The sequence below is a fragment of the Procambarus clarkii genome, chromosome 27 (assembly GCF_040958095.1).
Source record: "Procambarus clarkii isolate CNS0578487 chromosome 27, FALCON_Pclarkii_2.0, whole genome shotgun sequence".
In the NCBI taxonomy this organism is placed as follows: Eukaryota; Metazoa; Arthropoda; class Malacostraca; order Decapoda; family Cambaridae; genus Procambarus; species Procambarus clarkii.
Window position 1 is genome coordinate 18,775,388 of NC_091176.1, and position 21,422 is coordinate 18,796,809.

Consider the following 21,422-nt stretch of genomic DNA (forward strand, 5'->3'; position numbering starts at 1 on the left):
TGAAGTTAGGGCAGGGAGGTTGGAACAAGGAAAGGTGTAATAAGAGAAAGCAAAATGGCTAGAAAGGAAGAGAGAGAGAGAGAGAGAGAGAGAGAGAGAGAGAGAGAGAGAGAGAGAGAGAGAGAGAGAGAGAGAGAGAGAGAAAGAGAGAGAGAGAGAGAGAGAGAGAGAGAGAGAGAGAGAGAGAGAGAGAGAGAGAGAGAGAGAGAGAGAGAGAGAGAGAGAGAGAGAGAGAGAAGGAAGGGGGAGAGAGGTAAGTTGAATCCAAGAGAGTGTACAAAATTTAAGGAAGAAGAGATGACCTCAAATAGAATGAGATAGCTGATCTGAATTTATTTCCCATTCATGAGGGAAAAGATGATTGGATAGACAGTTATGATAATTTGGAGTGAGGAAGGTAGAGAAGAATGGTGAGAAGGAGAGAGTCAAGTTGGAAGTAAAGAGAGAGGAAGAGAAAAATTGCAGCTTGAGACGTAGACAGCTTACACAATCAAAATCAGAATACACTTGACTATTTACTACTTGAAAACAGACAACAGGAAAGACTATAAGTGATAGGACACAAGACCGGAATAAAGAAATGGTACTCAACCACATGGACCATCGGGCATCGAGCACCGACCCTGCAAGAAGAATCGTAAAGGACTTGCAGGCCACGAGAAAGCTGAAGAAACCATAAGTGCACACAATAATATAAACTTTTAGCACAGCACCACACAGACGCCTCGGGTAATTTACTTCGGTGCTTGACCCGACTATCTCAAGCCTCGCTGGACCTCTTACCCCACTTCCCAACACTTTTCCCGGCCCAGGCCTCGGCTTAGTGTCATTGTGTACCCATCAATAGAATGTTTATCTTTTATTTTACCGTGTACAGACTCAGTAGCACACTCTTGTGACCTAATCCAGCGGACACACACACACACACACACACACACACACACACACACACACACACACACACACACACACACTCACACACACACACACACACACACACACACACACACACACACACACACTCACACACACATACACACACACTCACACACACACACACACACACACACACACACACACCACACACATACACACACACACACACACACAACACAAGCCGTTAAAGCTTACTGTTTTCGAAAGAGACAATAGTTTTCTGTGGAAAAAACAAATAGTAGAGGTGATTCCACAGATTTACAAAGACACGCCTCCTGCAGACTGACGACCAAATTTTCCCCTCAACTCAGATGTTACCTTATCTAATGTTGGAGCAGTTACTGCCCCGGGGAGGGAGAACCAATGAGCGCAGCATGGTACTCCGCATCCAGCCAATTCATCCAAATAATTCATGTAAATCATGCGGAAGCGTCTGGGATTATCAAAGGTATAATAATTATGAGGAGAAAGAGCTAAGGTGGTTTTTCTGTTTAGCCGTTGGAAGGAATATGGGGACAGGATAGAAATTTGAATATGAGGACGACTTGAAGGAATGATTGTCAATCTTTTAGACTTTCAGGAATTGATCACAGACCCGACAGGAAGAGAAGCCGTTGCTTTAGAAAACTGTCCAAGTGGAAGGACTCAATTGTCAATGTGATACAGACGATTCTCCTCGACAGTAAACTCAAAGGTAAGACAATTATCAGAATAAGATAATTATTCCAAGAAAGAAACTATGACTATGTAGCACTTGGAAGGCGCATGTGAACCAGGAAGAAGTATATGATGATGGAGTAAAGTAACGATACCCATCCGCTTGGACCATCAGGTATTAGCACAACAACTTCCGACACCTGCTCGTCGGCAAGTACAGACTGTGTCACATTGTCAGTCATTTTCACACGTTCAATTCTGTTTCTCTATCAACTGGTCCTAATACTGAATGAACCGAAAATTTTGCCGCTGACGAGAACTACTTTTAAAATTCCGGTTTCTTCGGACAATGGAAACCCGGTCTCAATGTGCTACGTGGCTCAAGTGTTTTAACCACTTGGGCTGGACGGTAGAACGACGGTCTCGCTTCATGCAGGTCGGCGTTCAAACCCCGACCGTCCAAGTGGTTGGGCACTATTCCTTCCCTCCGTCCCATCCCAAATCCTTATCCTGACCCCTTCCCCAGTGCTATATAGTCGAGATGGCTTGGCGCTTTCCCCCTGATAGTTCCCTTCCCTTACCTTCCTGGTTAGGCAAAGCAACTTCAAATTCAACGCCTGCGAAGTTGTGAGAACTGACCCAAAAGTATTGAGAAAAATAACGAGAATATTCTTCAACTGCATTTTATATTGTAAGATTTTCAGAACAAGATAACTAATTACACAGAATTAAGCCGTGAAACTCTAAGCTGGCCACTCCATCTATAGATAATACGCAGTTGGGGCAGCAGGTACAGTGTCAGATTTAAGAGAAGGAGGAAGGGTCAGAGAGGGAGGGGAGAAAATAGAGGGAGGGAACGAGGGAGATCTGTGTTTTACGGGGCTAGGAAAGGGGAAAGGAGTGGCTCTATAGCATGGGGTGGGATGTTTATAGCAGGGGGAGAGTCTTTATATACAGGCCAGGGGTGAGAATTAACAATGGGGGGGGGGGGAATGAGTGGGAAAAGAACAGCAGGAACAAGGGAAGGAGGAGGAAGGAGATAACAAAGCTAAATCAAATAAATGAACACCAAAAATGACATTAGGTAGAGAAGTTGCTGTAAGTCCAGGTAAGAGGTCACACTAGGAGGTCAAAATGTAGTTGTGTGTTAGTTCATGAGTCAGGTTATGGAGGAATTTGTAAGTCAGGTCATCAGAGAGAGGTCATAAGTTCTGCGATGAGTTACGTTGGCAGTTACGTCTTTAGTTTAGTTTAAGTTCATATCAGAAATGAAATACAATTAGAGGCATGCACGAATAGAGAGAGAGAGAGAGAGAGAGAGAGAGAGAGATAGAGAGAGAGAGAGAGAGAGAGAGAGAGAGAGAGAGAGAGAGAGAGAGAGAGAGAGAGAGAGAGAGAGAGAGAGAGAGAGAGACCAATACAGTCCCCCGAGCCCAGGCCCCTGCAATATCTCACGAGTAAATACCAGGTGAAGTCTAATACTTATTTCAGGTAAAGACTGTTATCAACTTCCCCCATGTGTGTAAACTGTGTCATTTCAGTGAGCTGTGTATACTGTGCAAGATGCGTATGCTGTGTAAGGTGTGTATGCTGTACAAGATGTGTATGCTGTGCAAGATGTGTATGCTTTGCAAGATGTGTATGCTGTGCAAGATGTGTATGCTTTGCAAGATGTGTATGCTGTGCAAGATGTGTATGCTGTGTAAGATGTGTATGCTGTGTAAGGTGTGTATGCTGTGCAAGATGTGTATGCTGTGCAAGATGTGTATGCTGTGTAAGATGTGTATGCTGTGCAAGATGTGTATGCTGTGCAAGATGTGTATGCTGTGCAAGATGTGTATGCTGTGTAAGATGTGTATGCTGTGCAAGATGTGTATGCTGTGCAAGATGTGTATGCTGTGTAAGATGTGTATGCTGTGCAAGATGTGTATGCTGTGCAAGCTGTGTATGCTGTTCAAGCTGTGTATGTTGTGCAAGATGTGCATGCCGTGTAAGGGTGTTTGCTGTGTAAGTTGTATCTGAGTTGAAAGCTGTGTTTACTCCATAAGCTTTGTCTGCTGTATAAGCTGTATCTGTTGTGTAATCTGTTATAGTAACCGCCCTCTCAGACAAAGGACTTCCCGTGGGTGTACTGTACATGGATTTTGCTAAAACTTTTGATAAGGAACCACATGAAAGATTGCCAAGGAAATTACAGCCACATGGAATAAATAGCAGAATACGAGAATGGATAAAACAATGGTTTTATCCATTATCAATGGTTAGGGGCCTCGTAGCCTGGTGGATAGCGCGCAGGACTCGTAATTCTGTGGCGCGGGTTCGATTCCCGCACGAGGCAGAAACAAATGGGCAAAGTTTCTTTCACCCTGAATGCCCCTGTTACCTAGCAGTAAATAGGTACCTGGGAGTTAGTCAGCTGTCACGGGCTGCTTCCTGGGGGTGGAGGCCTGGTCGAGGACCGGGCCGCGGGGACACTAAAGCCCCGAAATCATCTCAAGATAACCTCAAGATATGGTTAAAACAAAGAACTCAGATAGGTATACTAAATAGGAATGAATCTGTCTGGAGAAATATGGCGAGTGGGGTACCGCCGGGCCCATTTTCGGACATACTCTTTTTGTTATATGCATCAGTGACAGAGGAGAATGTTCTAAACCACATCATCATCAAATTTTAAGATGACATATAGTAAAGTTGAAAATTAAAATGATTTTGAAGCCATACAAAAAGATCTACATGAACTCTACAAATGACCATAAAACTGGCAAATACTTTTTAATATATAAAATACAAGACCATGCATGTGGGGCATAACAACCCATGTCACAACTACCAAAATAACAATTACCTTGCAGCAGATTCATTAAGAAAAGGACCGTTGAGTAAAAGTACATCATTCACGGAAAATTGCCCAAATTTGTTTTTGCTACTGCTGCTCCAGCAGTAGCAAAAAAATAGCTAATCAAACCGTAGGAATAATCAAGCGAAACTTTGTCTTTATTAAGGATAAGAAGGTAGTGATTCAAATTATAAATCTCTGGTCCGCCTCTATTTGCATTACTGAATCCAGGCATGGAGACCTCATCTTCAGAAGGACATAGCTGTTCACCAACCCACACACTAGAAAGTGAAGGGACGACGACGTTTCGGTCCGTCCTGGATCATTCTCACGTCGATCTTGAGAATGGTCCAGGACGGACCGAAACGTCGTCGTCCCTTCATTTTCTAGTGTGTGGATTGATCAACATACTTCAGCCACGTTATTGTGACTCATCGCCGACATAGCTGCTCTGGATAAAGTGCAACACTGAGCGAAAAACAAAAATCCTCCCAGTTGCTCATACAGGAACGGTTGAGAGCCACAGGGCTAACAACACTGTAAACCAGGCACGACAGGACGGATTTCATCGAAATCATTAAAATACTAAACAGTTTGGAGGATGTTGATCCAGACAATTTCTTCCAACACAAACAGTGGGCAACGGTTTTTTCCACCCACAGGAGTTTGTTGTGTAAGCTGTGTATGTTGTGTAAGCTCTAACTACGGTCTAATATGCCTCTGTTATATTAGCTGTCTCTGCTGTGTAAGTTGTCTCTGCTGTGTTTACTGTGTGTTTGATCTAAGGTATATCATTTGTGTCGGATATGTAAGCTGTGCCTACGGTGTAAGCTGTGTCTCTTGTGTACCCTTTGTTGATTGTGTAAGCTGAGTCTGTGGTTAAGCTGAGTCTGCTGTTAATGTTGTCTCTCTGTTGTCACAGCTGTGTCTGCTGTTAATGTTGTCTCTCTGTGGTCACAGCTGTGTCTGCTCTTAATGTTGTCTCTCTGTTGTCACAGCTGTGTCTGCTGTTAATGTTGTCTCTCTGTGGCCACAGCTGTGTCTGCTGTTAATGTTGTCTCTCTGTTGTCACAGCTGTGTCTGCTGTTAATGTTGTCTCTCTGTGGTCACAGGTGTGTCTGCTGTTAATGTTGTCTCTCTGTTGTCACACCTGTGTCTGCATTGCAGCGAAATTATCTTATCACATTGTACTTGCCAAAAAGAATATGAATGATGAAAATTTCGTGGTAAAAGTGTATTAAAACATTAGTGTGAATATTTCACACACTTCCATCATGGAGTCTGCAAATACCATTAGGAAAAACAATTACCTTTCAAGGTTTGAGTAATTACCTTTCAAGGTATGAGTAATTATCATTCATAAGCTGAGTAATTATACTTTTCAACCCCTTTCACTTGCTACCTGTTTATTCCCATCGAATCCACCCCCCCATTTCCCCTGCCCCACCCCTCTCACGGAGGGCTTGACCTCATGCGCATAAACTTCACCAAATTAAGGGCTTGGTGAGCCTACGTAATACTTACTTCCGAGGAATAAATCAGATTATATCAACAATTAGTATTTTCGGGAGCAGTGCATTTTTTTCGGGGGGGGGGGGGTTCTTGCTCTAAATTACCTGTATCCAGGGTCTAAGACATGGGAAAAGTATGCACCCTTTAACATCAATGCTACTCAATAAACAAACATAACTACTCTTACCTAATCAAACCAAACCTAACCTATCCTGGCCAAACGTAACCTAACATGACATAAAGTTCTCTAACGAAAATAAGATATATAATTTGGCTTTATATATGTTTTGCATGAGGTGTGGGACATCATTTAACGTCACAATAGACATCGATACAGTTTTTAGACCCTTATTGCGTTTAGTAGACTGGGTCACAAAGTCCGCAGTCAGGATATAAACACCAACTGCTGGGAAGTCTATAACTCTGCGTTACTGGATTATTTAAGGCATCAATCATTCCTGGATTATTTAGAACATCAATCATTCCTGGATTATTTAGGCCATCAATCATTCCTGGAATATTTAGAACATCAATCATTCCTGGATTATTTAGAACATCAATCATTCCTGGATTATTTAGAACATCAATCATTCCTGGATTATTTAGAACATCAATCATTCCTGGATTATTTAGGACATCAATCATTCCTGGATCATTTAAAGCATCAATCAATCCTGGAATATTTAGAACATCAATCATGTAAATTATTACATTGTTAATATAAATTGTAATACTACGTATATCAATAATAATAATAATAATTCAAATTATTACATTAATAATATAAATTGGTATAATATTAATATCCATTATTAAATTAAGTATATAAATTATTATATTAAGAATTTAAATAATTGTAATAATATTGAAGATTATTTAAATGACAACAATTTATAATTAACTAGATAATGACAATGTTAATGATGTCAACATTAATATAAAAGTAACACAACATGAAAATAATTATTTCAATAATAATATATAAAATATTTATCCACAATAAATAAAAAAATCAGTCATTAATAAAGATTTTGAGTTTCCAACAGTTCTGCAATTTTTTCGAACAAGATTTTTAATTTCTTTAAGGTACTGATTGTTCAGCACAACAGAATATGGAATGAGTCTCTGATATGTGAAATTGTATTATATATAGTGTTTAATTGGTTCTCGTGTCTTAATTATACGAAGGGGTCTTCTGCCACGTCTAAATTTTTATTACAGACATTGGTCTTCTGGGGGTTAACTTTTCAACAGTCCTGGTGTGAAGACGACCTTTCATCAGCTCTGTTCTGGAGTTGACCTTTCAACAGCCCTGTTCTGGCGATGACCTTTCAACAGCCTTAGTCTCAAGGTGAAATTTCGATAGAAACTTCCCCTGGTCTGAAGGGGAAGTTTCAGGAGACCAGAACTAAAAGGGACCTTTCAAGAGCCCTGGTCCGATAGTAACGTAAGTAGGTTATCTTGAGTTGATTTCGGGGCTTTAGTGTCCCCGCAGCCCGGTCCTCGACCAGGCCTCCACTCCCAGGAAGCAGCCCATGACAGCTGACTAACTCCCAGGTACCTATTTACTGCTAGGTAACAGGGGCATAGGGTGAAAGAACCTCTGCCCATCGTTTCTCGCTGGCGCCCGGGATCGAACCCGGTACCACAGGATCATAAGTCCAGTGTGCTGTCCGCTAGGTGGCCGAGATCTTGGTGGAAATTACCTTACCAAATCTTATATAATTCTACACAACATCCACTGAAAAATCTGAAAAATGAAAATATATTTTCTACTCATTAAATTATCGTTCACCTTGGTCCAATATGCGATAAAATCTGCGGAATATATGGAAATAATATCGTAAAGCAATGGATTAGTTTTCACTGGAGTTGATAGAACCGTTCAGGTTCTAAATCGATAGAAGACTTGCCGACACGACATGTTTACAGTGAAGCTGAGCACAAGACACAGTGGAGTATTTATTGAAATGTATATTTAAAATTGATTTTTCAACTCACCTATAACTATATTACTTCCCAAAATTACATATAACTATATCAATTCCCAAAATTATTTATAACTATATTAATTCCCAAAATTACTTGTAGCTATATTACATCTCAAAATTACCTGAAACTATATTACTTCTCAAAAAGTAATAATTTAAATTCCCTGTAATTTGTAATCATTTCCTCTCAAAACCGTCATTATCTTTAACATTTTTTGTCTTTAAAATACACGAGTGGAGTGTTTTTACGAAGAAAATAGTTGTTGTCATTATCTTTTGGCAAAGATTTCACCCACGATACAAAGCCATAAATAATACGTCATCTTTGGCGTAAATTAGAGGACACCGTACAGGTAACACTTTGATGTGAGTCTTGATCCGTCTGTAAATTTGACAGGATGTCGGCAACCTTGACAGGTTGTCGGCAAACTTGACAGGTTGCCAGTCAAGATTTAAGATCAAGAGAACTTAGCTGACAGAGTATTCATCTTATGAATGCTTTTGGGTATTCCGGAGCTACATCGATCAGTCAAGAAAAAAGGTATTTTCGGTAAAAAATATTCTGTCTCTTGGACGGATGCTCTTGGACGCAGGTTCGAATCCTCATCACGGCCCTTGTGGATTTGTTCAATATTCTGTCTTATCTGAGAATAAACTTTGAATGGTTAAAAATTGCGATTAAACTAGTGTGATCAGTGAAAAAGTGAGTAACTAGTAAATAACTACTAAGTACTGTAAGGTCTTCTATGACCAAAACGCTCTGTGTATTAGTGGGTTCATATTGTCTACATTTCGTACCTACGATATTACGCACTGTTTCATGCACCGAATGAATGAACTTTTTATATAAATAAAAATTATTATTATTATTATTTTTATTAAAATTAATGTGGTTATGTTTACTGGAAGAAATATTATTTTTGATTAGACATAAAATGGGAATTTTCTAAGTATTAATAAAAGTCATTAAAATGTCTGTCAATTGGCTGCATCATTCCTCTGTAAGTGTGTCCAGTTCAAGTATAAAAATATCTTTATTATTGTAAAAGGAATGTTAAGGTTCCAGGCAGTAAAGAATCAATATGAATTCAAAAGTACTGAAGCCACAAGAATCTACTAAACACGGAGCTTTGTCTGTCCAAAGTTGGAGGCCAGATTCACTCTCGTGTTCTTGAGGATATCCTCAAAATGCACTCAGAGTTTACCAGTGTTTACCAGATGATCACATGCATCACTAACCATCCTGTGTGATGGAGACCTTTCGCATCACGTAGCTAGTGTATTAACACTGTACTCCTCTTCATGTAGTCTTGCTAGTTCTTGACACACTCTGTACTCCCCTCATATAGTCTAGGCTAGCTAGTTCTTGACACACTCTGTACTCCCCTTCATATAGTCTAGGGTAGCTAGTTCTTGACACACTCTGTATCCCCTTCATATAGTCTAGGCTAGCTAGTTCTTGACACACACTGTACTCCCCTTCATATAGTCTAGGGTAGCTAGTTCTTGACACACTCTGTACTCCCCTTCATATAGTCTAGGCTAGCTAGTTCTTGACACACTCTGTACTCCCCTTCATATAGTCTAGGGTAGCTAGTTCTTGACACACACTGTACTCCCCTTCATATAGTCTAGGGTAGCTAGTTCTTGACACACTCTGTACTCCCCTTCATATAGTCTAGGGTTGCTAGTTCTTGACACACTCTGTACTCCCCTTCATATAGTCTAGGGTAGCTAGTTCTTGACACACTCTATACTCCCCTTCATATAGTCTAGGGTAGCTAGTTCTTGACACACTCTGTACTCCCCTTCATATAGTCTAGGGTAGCTAGTTCTTGACACACTCTGTACTCCCCTTCATATAGTCTAGGGTAGCTAGTTCTTGACACACTCTGTACTCCCCCTTCATATAGTCTAGGCTAACTAGTTCCTGACACACTCTGTACTCCCCTTCATATAGTCTAGGCAAGCTAGTTCTTGACACACTCTGTACTCCCCTTCATATAATCTAGGGTAGCTATTTCTTGACACACTCTGTACTCCCCTTCATATAGTCTAGGGTAGCTAGTTCTTGACACACTCTGTACTCCCCCTTCATATAGTCTAGGGTAGCTAGTTCTTGACTCACTCTGTACTCCCCTTTATATAATCTAGGGTAGCTAGTTCTTGACCCACTCTGTACTCCCCTTCATATAGACTAAGGTAGCTAGTTCTTGACCCACTCTGTACTCCCCTTCATATAGTCTAGGGTAGCTAGTTCTTGACACACTCTGTACTCCCCCTTCATATAGTCTAGGGTAGCTAGTTCTTGACACACTCTGTACTCCCCTTCATATAGTCTAGGGTAGCTAGTTCTTGACCCACTCTGTACTCCCCTTCATATAGTCTAGGGTAGCTAGTTCTTGACACACTCTGTACTCCCCCTTCATATAGTCTAGGCTAACTAGTTCCTGACACACTCTGTACTCCCCTTCATATAGTCTAGGCAAGCTAGTTCTTGACACACTCTGTACTCCCCTTCATATAATCTAGGGTAGCTATTTCTTGACACACTCTGTACTCCCCTTCATATAGTCTAGGGTAGCTAGTTCTTGACACACTCTGTACTCCCCCTTCATATAGTCTAGGGTAGCTAGTTCTTGACTCACTCTGTACTCCCCTTCATATAGACTAAGGTAGCTAGTTCTTGACCCACTCTGTACTCCCCTTCATATAGTCTAGGGTAGCTAGTTCTTGACACACTCTGTACTCCCCCTTCATATAGTCTAGGGTAGCTAGTCTTGACACACTCTGTACTCCCCTTCATATAGTCTAGGGTAGCTAGTTCTTGACCCACTCTGTACTCCCCTTCATATAGTCTAGGGTAGCTAGTTCTTGTACCCACTCTGTACTCCCCCTTCATATAGTCCTAGGGTAGCTAGTTCTTGACCCACTCTGTACTCCCCTTCATATAATCTAGGGTAGCTAGTTCTTGACCCACTCTGTACTCCCCTTCATATAGTCTAGGGTAGCTAGTTCTTGACCCACTCTGTACTCCCCTTCATATAGTCTAGGGTAGCTAGTTCTTGACCCACTCTGTACTCCCCTTCATATAGTCTAGGGTAGCTAGTTCTTGACACACTCTGTTACATCCCCTTCATATAGTCTAGGGGTAGCTAGTTCTTGACACACTCTGTACTCCCCTTCATATAGTCTAGGGTAGCTAGTTCTTGACCCACTCTGTACTCACCCTTCATATAGTCTAGGGTAGCTAGTTCTTGACACACTCTGTACTCCCCTTCATATAGTCTAGGGTAGCTAGTTCTTGACACACTCTGTACTCCCCTTCATATAGTCTAGGGTAGCTAGGTCTTGACCACTCTGTACTCCCCTTCATATAGTCTAGGGTAGCTAGTTCTTGACCCACTCTGTACTCCCCTTCATATAGTCTAGGGTAGCTAGGTCTTGACCCACTCTGTACTCCCCTTCATATAGACTAAGGTAGCTAGTTCTTGACCCACTCTGTACTCCCCTTCATATAGACTAAGGTAGCTGCCCAAATGCAGATGAACCTAAATGTGGTAAAAATAAAGTGTTCTGACCCATCCAGGTGTTTCAGTGGCTCATAATAATATATTTTCTGAGAGAAGGGGAAAAGGGGCAAGTAGGGAGGGGAAGGGGGGGATAGATAGATGGATAGATTCACAGATGTATAAATCAATGAGCGGATGGAAAGATAGATGGCAAATATAGAGATAAATTAATAATGGATGGACAGATAGATAAATGGATGAATATATAGATAAATTGATAGATATGGATGGGTATATATATAGATATGGATGGGTAGATATATAAATGGATTGAAAGACAGATGGATAGAAAGGTAGATGGGTAGATAGATGAAAGTGGTACAATTGATAGAGCTACTGTTCTCCCGCTCCCGGGGTCTGTGGGTCGAGCATCTAGTGTCCAGGTTATTGTTATTATCCACGGTAGTGTGGTTGATAAGTGTTAACATATATATATATAATATATATATATATATATATATATATATATATATATATATATATATATATATATATTTATACAACTATAAAAACTAATTAAAAACAATAACATACATGAATAACAGATGAAACTATATTAAGAATGTCCTCATTTGCCTTTTCTGTGTAAATAAAACAATATTGCACACAAAAAATACAACACAATATATCTCATTGGCAAATTGTTAAGAAAACCCTTCAGAAATTTTCTGTTATAACCATTTGGGTGAAACTTGTGCCGGGAACCGGAGGTCGAAGCCATTCCGTGACTGACGAATCTATGCTATCAAAACTCCTTGACTCAAGTCTCGCCTTTGTTGAAATTGTCTTCTGTTTGCTTCTGTCTTTGTGAGTCTGGATATATGTGGTTCTTATTAAATATAGATGCTTTCCTATTTGTGACTGAAGTAGCGAGGTGTTTAGCTCTTGGATCCCGCCTTTCCAACTGCCTGATAACTAATATAATAACTTTCAAATTCTTGGACGCAATTGCCTTATTCATAACAAGAACAAGAATCAGTTCAATCGGACTGGTATAGGTTATATGTCGGAATTATAGTGAGTGTTCTCGCACAGTTTTCTAACTTGTCCTGTTGGCTAGACCACACACTAGAAGGTGAAGGGACGACGACATTTCGGTCCGTCCCGGACCATTCACAATCGACTTGAGAATGGTCCAGGACGGACCGAAACGTCGTCGTCCCTTCACCTTCTAGTGTGTGGTCTGGTCAACATACTTTAGCTACATTATTGTGACTCATCGCCTGCATAACTTGTCCTGAATTTGGAGAAATGATGGCGGGGGCATACAATCCCAGCGAGGTGTGCATATTAAAGATGGTTTGCGAAGTTGTTCTTCATGTAATATTTTGCGTCCCTTGCTGTCAAGAAGGTATGCACTTTTTTATAGCAGAAAGTTTTGTTGTTGTTTTACTTGCTATGTTTAACACGTGGCTCTTAAAAGACAGTGATAAGTCAATGGTTATTCCTAAGATGTCCTCCTCATCACTGAGGAGTAGATTTTCAGCTCATCTAAATGTTTATCCTTAGCTCAGTATTATTGTCAAGTTATTATGATTTCCTGTGGTTTCTGCAACTGTAACTTGACATCACTAGCAGGAAGGAAATTGCTGCAAGATTAAGGAGCCTTGTAGCAGTCAGCATTTCTTCTCTTATATATATATATATATATATATATATATATATATATATATATATATATATATATATATATATATATATATATCGTACCTAGTAGCCAGAACGCACTTCTCGGCCTACTATGCAAGGCCCAATTTGCCTAATAAGCGAAGTTTTCCTGAATTAATATATTTTCTCTAATTTTTTTTGTTATGAAATGATAATGCTACCCATTTCATTATGTATGAGGTCAATTTTATTTAATTGGAGTTAAAATTAAAGTAGATATATGACCGAACCTAACCAACCCTACCTAACCTAACCTATCTTTATAGGTTAGGTTAGGTTAGGTAGCCGAAAAAGTTAGGTTAGGTTAGGTTAGGTAGGTTAGGTTGCCGAAAAACAATTAATTCATGAAAACTTGGCTTATTAGGCAAATCGGGCCTTGCATAGTAGGCTGAGAAGTGCGTTCTGGCTACTAGGTACGACACACACACACATATATATATATATATATATATATATATATATATATATATATATATATATATATATATATATATATATATATATATATATATGTATATATATATATATATATATATATATATATATATATATATATATATATAATATATATATATATATATATATATATATATATATATATATGCTAGAGTGTAGTCCCCATAATACACTACAGCTTCAGGAATGAGAAGTAGGTCGTTGAAGTAGAGAAGTATGCTGGAGGTCTCCAGGCAGCCCACAACAAGGAGCCAAGCCCCACTACCTTGTAGCACACTGGCACCGGCTGAGTGGCTTTCAGATTCTGCACCATTGAGGACCACTCTTAGAGGCTGTTCTTGAAGAAGTTCCTAATTAGCCGTTAGATGGAGCCTGAGATACTTACCGCTTGAATCTTTGCAAGAAGATTGCAATGCCCAATGATGCAACACAGCTGATCTTGCATTGTCTGGCTGTCTATTTCTATTTTTCTACCCGTCAATACCCAGCCTCCATCCTCCCTTTCCTCATTAATCTCCTCTTCGTTCCTCCCTCGCTCCCTCCCTCCTTCTCCCCCACGCCCTCCCTCTCTCCTTCTTCCATTCACACTTTGAGTGCCTCTTCACCTCCAGTCCCTTTTGAATACAATTTAAATTTTATGCTCATAAATTACTTGTCTCGGGAAGTGCATGGAACAACAACGGTGATATAGGAGTGGATGAGCCAGAAATCAGAGTTGGACTGTACAGACATACCTATGAACTCTTGCCTTTGGATTACAGGGATTACGGGAGAGGATTAAGGCCTTGCTTCAGTTATCCTCTTGAGTCTGAGAGATTGCTTAAAGTGAACGTATATTGTAATGACTAGAGTCATCTTGGCTTGTGGGAAGAAGTATTTATCAACTCACCTCAATGTGCTGCCCCTTTTCTACAAATGTGTTTACAGGGTCGAGCGTTAGCTCCTAAGCTCTGTCTTTCGAACCAGTAGTACATTATAGAAACGACTCTGTTTTCACTGTTGTGTTTTCATCTTTAAATGTAAATTGTGTACTGAATTACCTTAAAAAATAAATATTATTTATTATTTATTTTCATGTTCAGATATGACTAAGCGGCTAAGCATCAAGGAGGCCCGGGGCATGCCCCAACCCGTCCTCTTAAAAATAACGTCACTTTTCGCTCGTATGAGCGCCATGGCCAAATTTGGACGTAATTGAAATGAAATAGACTCATCTGGGCAGCTGACACGGGCTCCAGAAGAGGAAGGGTGAGCAACGCTAGCGTGTGACTAGAGAAAAATGAACGATAACACACAGGTTGGGAAGAACACAAGAACGAATAATTCATAGAGAAGAACATAAGAAGAACATATTCCAAACAACAAAATCTAAATAATGTATGTACAAAGGCAATGAATGATAAATCCACGTAAATGAACACATTCAAAGCTTACAAATTACATACTAAAAGGTTTTTGAAGAACGTATTCAAAGCTTCTGAAGAACACATTCAGAGCTTCTGAAGAACATATTCAGAGCTTATGAAGAACACATTTCAAGCTTATGAAGAACACAGTCACAAACAAAGCATAGTAAGAACACAGTCACAAACAAAGCAAAGCAAGAACCCACACACACACACACACACACACATACACACACACACACACACACACACACACACACACACACACACACACACACACACACACACACACACACGTATATTTCAACACTGTGGTGTTGAGCCGAGACCTACATAATACTCCGCACCATCCGGCTTGATTCTTACACAACTCCAAAACACGTTAAAATATCGCTCGGGCCGACGTCTGTAGGTTACGACATCGCCTCCGTCACAAAAGAGGCCATACGGTATCGGAAACTGCACTCTTTGTCGCCGCGGTCGTGGGGGTTCGAACCCCTTGAGACGATGCTTCGTATGTAGTCGCCAGATTGGGTGTCATCCAAGACCTGCTTAGGATGACCCAAGTCGCGGTGGAGTGAATGGTGAAGAGAATGACGAAAGTAAGTCATATGTCAGTCTTCTTCTCGGTGAACGTTCACATTGTTTAAAACTAAAGTAAACTCCGTCAGGATTAAAGCTACTCTGGTGGAATAAACATATTTGTCAGTCAGTCTGTCTGTTCGAGGTTAGAGGCCAGATGCATAGGGTTTGCTTCAATAAATTTTGTCCCAGTAGTTGAGTTGGGTACGTGCCCGACATGGTCGACACTATTCAAAAGAGTACATGGTTGTAAGGTGCCATAGGGAGCCATGAAAACTTTTTGGCGACTCCGACTGGCATGACTGAAATTTTCTGACGAAGTCAAACACTTTTTGTTATTACTAATTAGTTAAACATTACGTTTTGAAGCCCACAAAACTGTAAATATGTCTTTGCCTGTTACACTTTGGAAGTAATATACAAATATGCATGTTCATGATAATCCCCCCCCCCCACACACACAAGTTAACTAAGTGGCATGAGTTACAAAGAAAGGCTGCGTGAAATGCACCTTACGACACTGGAAACAGAAGAATAAGGGGAGACATGATCACTACCAACAAAATTATCAGAGGAGTTCACTGGGTAGATAAGGATAAACTGTTTAACACGGGTGGTACGCGAATAAGGGGACACAGGTGGAAACTGAGTACCCAAATGAGCCACAGGGACGTTAGAAGGAACTTTTTCAGTGTCAGAGTAGTTAACAGATAGAATGCATTAGGCAGTGATGTGGTGGAGGCTGACTCCATACACAGTTTCAAATGTAGATATGACAGAGCCCAGTAGGCTCAGGAATCTGTACACCAGTTGATTGACAGTTGAGAGGCGGAACCAAACAGCAATAGCTCAACCCCCGCAAGCACAACTAGGTGAGTACACACACACACACACACAGTCTAGCTGAACATTAGGGGCCATAATGGCCTCGATAAAGACAATTTGCAGACCACGAATCTCCGGTCTAGTTAAACATTACCAGCTCTAATGGGGAGGATTTTGGCGACGGAAGATGGACAAGGAAAGGTGAAAGTGAGAGTAATTGTCAGTGAAAGATGTGGAAAACCGTCAGATATATATATATATACTGGTAGCAGTCTTTTTTGTAAACATATTTTATTGAATATGACCGAAAGGATAAGATTAATGATTCTAACACGAATCTACTCAATATTTCTTCAATTTTCTTCACTGTCGAGGGAAGTTGAAAAATTACCTCTCCAAAGTTCACATGCGCCAGATACGTCTATATCTCAGGCGTATTCTGGGCACTGTAACATCACAATGCCGAGTTCTTCCTCTATTAGTTCCATGTATGAATGTCCTCACGGTATTTATCATAATGTTTAATGCTACAGATTTTAGGTCTTTCTGAATTTGTAAGGGTCAGTAAGATTTCCATTAGATATTTGTTTAAGTATTCTCTTTGCTACTGCTAATAAAACACCCCTAATGAAAAGACCAAAGAGCCAAAGCTCAACCTCCGCAAGCACAACTAGGTGAGTACCCATGTTATTTTCTACTACTGGTTTTCTACAGGCTGTCTTGCAAGCAAGTCAACAGTGTTATGCTTTGAGATGCCAACATGTGATGGTATCCAAAGGAATTTAATTTCAAATTATTTTTTAGCATCTAAAACATTCATTCGTATATCGCTTGTCTTTTTTGTAGGTGTTACTACAATGTGCGTTCAACACCAAGGGTGCACTCTGCTAGTCACAGAATATAAGTCCGCTGCCTTTGACTTTTAAAAATTCTGTGGCAAGGTATGTGCCTGCAAATTCAGTTTGAGTTGAGAGAAGGTACTTCATTGGATAAGGGAGTACCTAAGCAACAGGAGAAAGCCGAGTCACTGTGAGGGGTGAGGTCTCAAAGTGGCAAGGCGTCACCAGTGGAGTCCCACAGGGATCAGTCCTGGGACCTATACTGTTTCTTATATATGTAAACGATCTCCCAGAGGGTATATATTCGTTCTTCTCAATGTTTGCTAATGATGCAAATATTACGAGGAGGATTAAGACAGAGGATGATAGTACGAGGCTACAAGATGACCTAGACGGACTGAAGGAATGCTCCAAGAAATGCCTACTAAAGTTCAACCCAAGTAAATATAAGGTAATGAAACTAGGCGGAGGAAATAGGAGGCCAGACATAGGATACCGAATGGGAGATGAAGTCCTTCATGACACGGACAGAAAGAAAAATCTAGAAGACGATATCACGCCAAACCTGCCTCCCGAAGTCCACATCAAAAGAATAACATCAGTGGCCTTTGCAAGGCTGCCTAACATCAGAACTGCCCTCAGAAAACTGTGTAATTAGTTCTTCAGAACCTTGTATACCATATATGTAAGACCAATCCTGGAGTATGCGTCCCCAGCATGGACCCCGTACCTTGCCAAGCACAAGATGAAGCAGGAAAAAGTTCAGAGATATGCCACTAGGTTAGTCCTAGAACTAAGAGGCAAGAGTTATGAGGAAAGACTACGTGAACCGCACCTCACGTCGCTGGAAGACAGAAGAGCTCGGGGAGACATGATTACCATGATCAAAAAATTCTCAGTGGGAATGGACAAGGTGGACAAGGATGGATTATTTAACACGGATGGTACACGCACAAGGGGACACAGGTGGAAGCTGAGTACCCAAATGAGCCACAGAGACATTAGAAAGAACTTTTACACCAGTTGCTTGATGGTTGAGAGGCGGGACCAAATTGCCGAAGCTTAACGCCTGCAAGCACAAACTAAGTGAGTACACACACACACACACACACACACACACACACACACACACACACACACACACACACACACACACACACACACACACACACACACACACACAAACACGTAATGTCCAGAGTGTTTGCCTTCCTTGCATCCAGCAATCCAGCCCGGATGAGACATGATGGTATCCGTGTCATCGCCGCCGCCTTACTTACTCTCCCGGTGATGCTTGGATGAGATCTGCATAATTCTTCCTCGTGTTGGGTCGCGTATGAATTTGTATTCATTTTTCATTTAATGTCTGCATGAATATGTATGTTGTAGTTAATGTCGTATAAGCTCTGCAGTATCCATTAGTATCAACAGAATCAGCATAGATATCAACATCAAACTCAAAATGGATCAACAGTAGCAGCCTACATAACAGCCTCACCATCAACAGTAGCAGCCTACACAGCCTCACCATCAACAATACTAGCCTACACAGCCTCACCATCAACAATACCAGACTACACAGCCTCACCATCAACAATACCAGCCTACACAGCCTCACCATCAACAATACCAGCCTACACAGCCTCACCATCAACAATACCAGACTACACAGCCTCACCATCAACAATACCAGCCTACACAGCCTCACCATCAACAATACCAGCCTACACAACAGCCTCACCATCAACAGTACCAGCCTACACAGCCTCACCATCAACAGTAGCAGCCTACACAGCGTCACCATCAACAGTAGCAGCCTACACAGCGTCACCATCAACAGTAGCAGCCTACACAGCCTCACCATCAACAGTAGCAGCCTACACAGCCTCACCATCAACAGTAGCAGCCTACACAGCCTCACCATCAACAGTAGCAGCCTACACAGCCTCACCATCAACAGTAGCAGCCTACACAACAGCAACAACGCTGCCACTAGGAGAAACTACCTCTGGCATTTGCAATAACTCTACACCCCAGTTATTTATTAGGAACGAGAGAGGGAGCAACTTTGTCTCCTGATGAGAGAACCATACGCCTGGTTCTCATGGATGGTGGTGGATGGTATTGGTAGAGACCAGACGGAGAGGGTACTGGTTAGATACCACCAGCTGCAGGATACGCGGATATGGTTGTGTGGTGGTAGTGGTTGGTGGCAGTAGTAGTTGTCAGTGGTTTGTGTTAATGGTGGTTTCGATGGACTCTGGTGCGTGGCGGTGGTTAATAAGAGTGTAATTGTGATGTGGGTGTTGTGGTTGTAGTAGTTGTTAGTTAGTAGGAGTTATTGATGGAAGTGGCTGTAGTGTTTGTTAGCTGTGAATGGGGATTTTTTTTAGGTGGTAGTGGTTGTCTTAGTTGTTATGCAAGGCTGGTTGGAAACGATACTGGTGATGGTGGTGATGGTGGTGGTTGCAGGTAACGAAGGTGAGGACTTTGGTAATGGTTGTTAATGAAACTGTAAGGTCGACTAATTATTGGGGTAAGCTATTTTTCAAAGAAATCTAGGAACAGATTGCAATGCAGAAGCAAAGAGAACCTCATTTAGCAGATGAGCAAAAAGAGATGAATCTCTTTTGAGTGAAAGGCATACTAGGTGCACCACTCTCCTGGATGACCTGATCTCCTCGGAGCTACAGCGTCTGAATAAAGCAGAGAAACGCCGTCACATCTTAGCCTCGACCAGTCTTGGCTGTTATATCAGCAGCGTCTTCAACTCTGGATATATTTTGACAGCCTCAGTCTCCAGCTAAAAGCCAACGACTTCAAGGTTTTTTAATTGACCCAGAAGTAATCTATCACAACATGAGACGCTCTGCCAACAACAGCATTTTCTAAGATAATCGCTTCATTTCTAATTTCTCTCCTGGTTTACATTTGGGTCAATTGACCGAATAGAAGCATCAGAACACAAATTACTCCTGGTTCATCATTCCACAAAATAAACATTGCCTAACATTTGAAAGAGAACGTTGCTATACATCCAGCAAATAATAATTTAATATAACTGTGTAACAAATCTTTGTTGTTTCATGGTAATAAGTGATAATTCGTAATTGTTTATATCTCCATATGGAAAATAGGTATTATGCCCTACAAACGTAAGCTTCTGTGACCAGGACCAGGCCTTGAAGTGTGGTGAGTACGGCGGTGAGGTGGTCGGAGTCTTCAACATAATGGCATTCCTGTTTGGTTTCAAAGGAAGGTTTATCAAGTTCTCTGCTATTTTGGTCTTTGGGACAGCATGTGCACCAGGGCGCCACCACCACCACACGAGGGAATGACCGAGTTCTCTGAGGGAGAAACAACATCGAGTGTTCTCAAACCATACACTAGAAAGTGAAGGGACGTCGAAGTTTCGGTCCGTCCTGAACCATTCTCAAGTCGTCGTCCCTTCACTTTCTAGTGTGTGGTCTGCTCATCATATTTCAGCCACGTTATTGTGACTCCTCGTCTGGAACATGGAGTGGGTGCCACTGGTGGAGCCCTGGAAGGCGCTCATGACAACCCTGCACATGGAAGTGGGCCTTGTGAAATAATTGCTCACAGCTCTAGTTAAGGAGTTGGCAGCCTTCAGATACCTCGCAGATATCTTTCCTAAGCTGTCGTCATCGACCACAGGTGCCAGGTAAGTTACGGGCTCACCATAGCCCGTGCTACTTGGAACTTGTTCCGAGTAGCTGAATCTATAACAACAGGCGGAGAAAATCCTGGAGTGCAAACAATTCCCCAAGAAACTTACTAGGAAGGAGAAAGTGGCTCGGAACAACTTTACCGCAGAGGTTCGGGGAGTAATTGAAAATCACGAGGCTGAAAACTATATGAAACTGGTTGAGACTAATGAAGAACTACGACAAAATGACTCTGCAAGACGTCCCTCAAAGTCTAAATCCTTGAACGTCATCTTGATAAATTCAAGGAGAACCTATGAGCGTGCTGGATGGAGCCAGTTGAGCACCTCCACCACCAGGATGTACAGGACACTCAACACCGCTCTCCACAACAAAATAACAACAATAACATGAACATAACATGAACATAATGGGAGACTTCATTTTGGGGCTGATTCATGAAAGTGATTTTCA

General features: G+C 41.3%; 2 protein-coding genes across 2 annotated transcripts in view; both read right to left on the reverse strand.

Moving 5' to 3' along the window:
- The window catches only part of LOC123750656 (glycine receptor subunit alpha-2), a 255,092-nt gene that overhangs the window by 124,348 nt on the left and 109,322 nt on the right, over positions 1-21,422 (reverse strand). The gene's annotated exons all lie outside the window — the stretch shown is intronic.
- On the reverse strand, positions 3,076-3,732 carry LOC138369182 (putative uncharacterized protein FLJ46204). The gene has a single exon (XM_069332122.1). The coding sequence runs from the start codon at positions 3,730-3,732 to the stop codon at positions 3,076-3,078; it is 657 nt and encodes a 218-aa protein (XP_069188223.1).

Excerpts from the sequence above, each read along its gene's own strand:
- LOC138369182 (XM_069332122.1), bottom strand. The coding sequence starts at position 3,732 with ATGTACAGTACACCCACGGGAAGTCCTTTGTCTGAGAGGGCGGTTACT.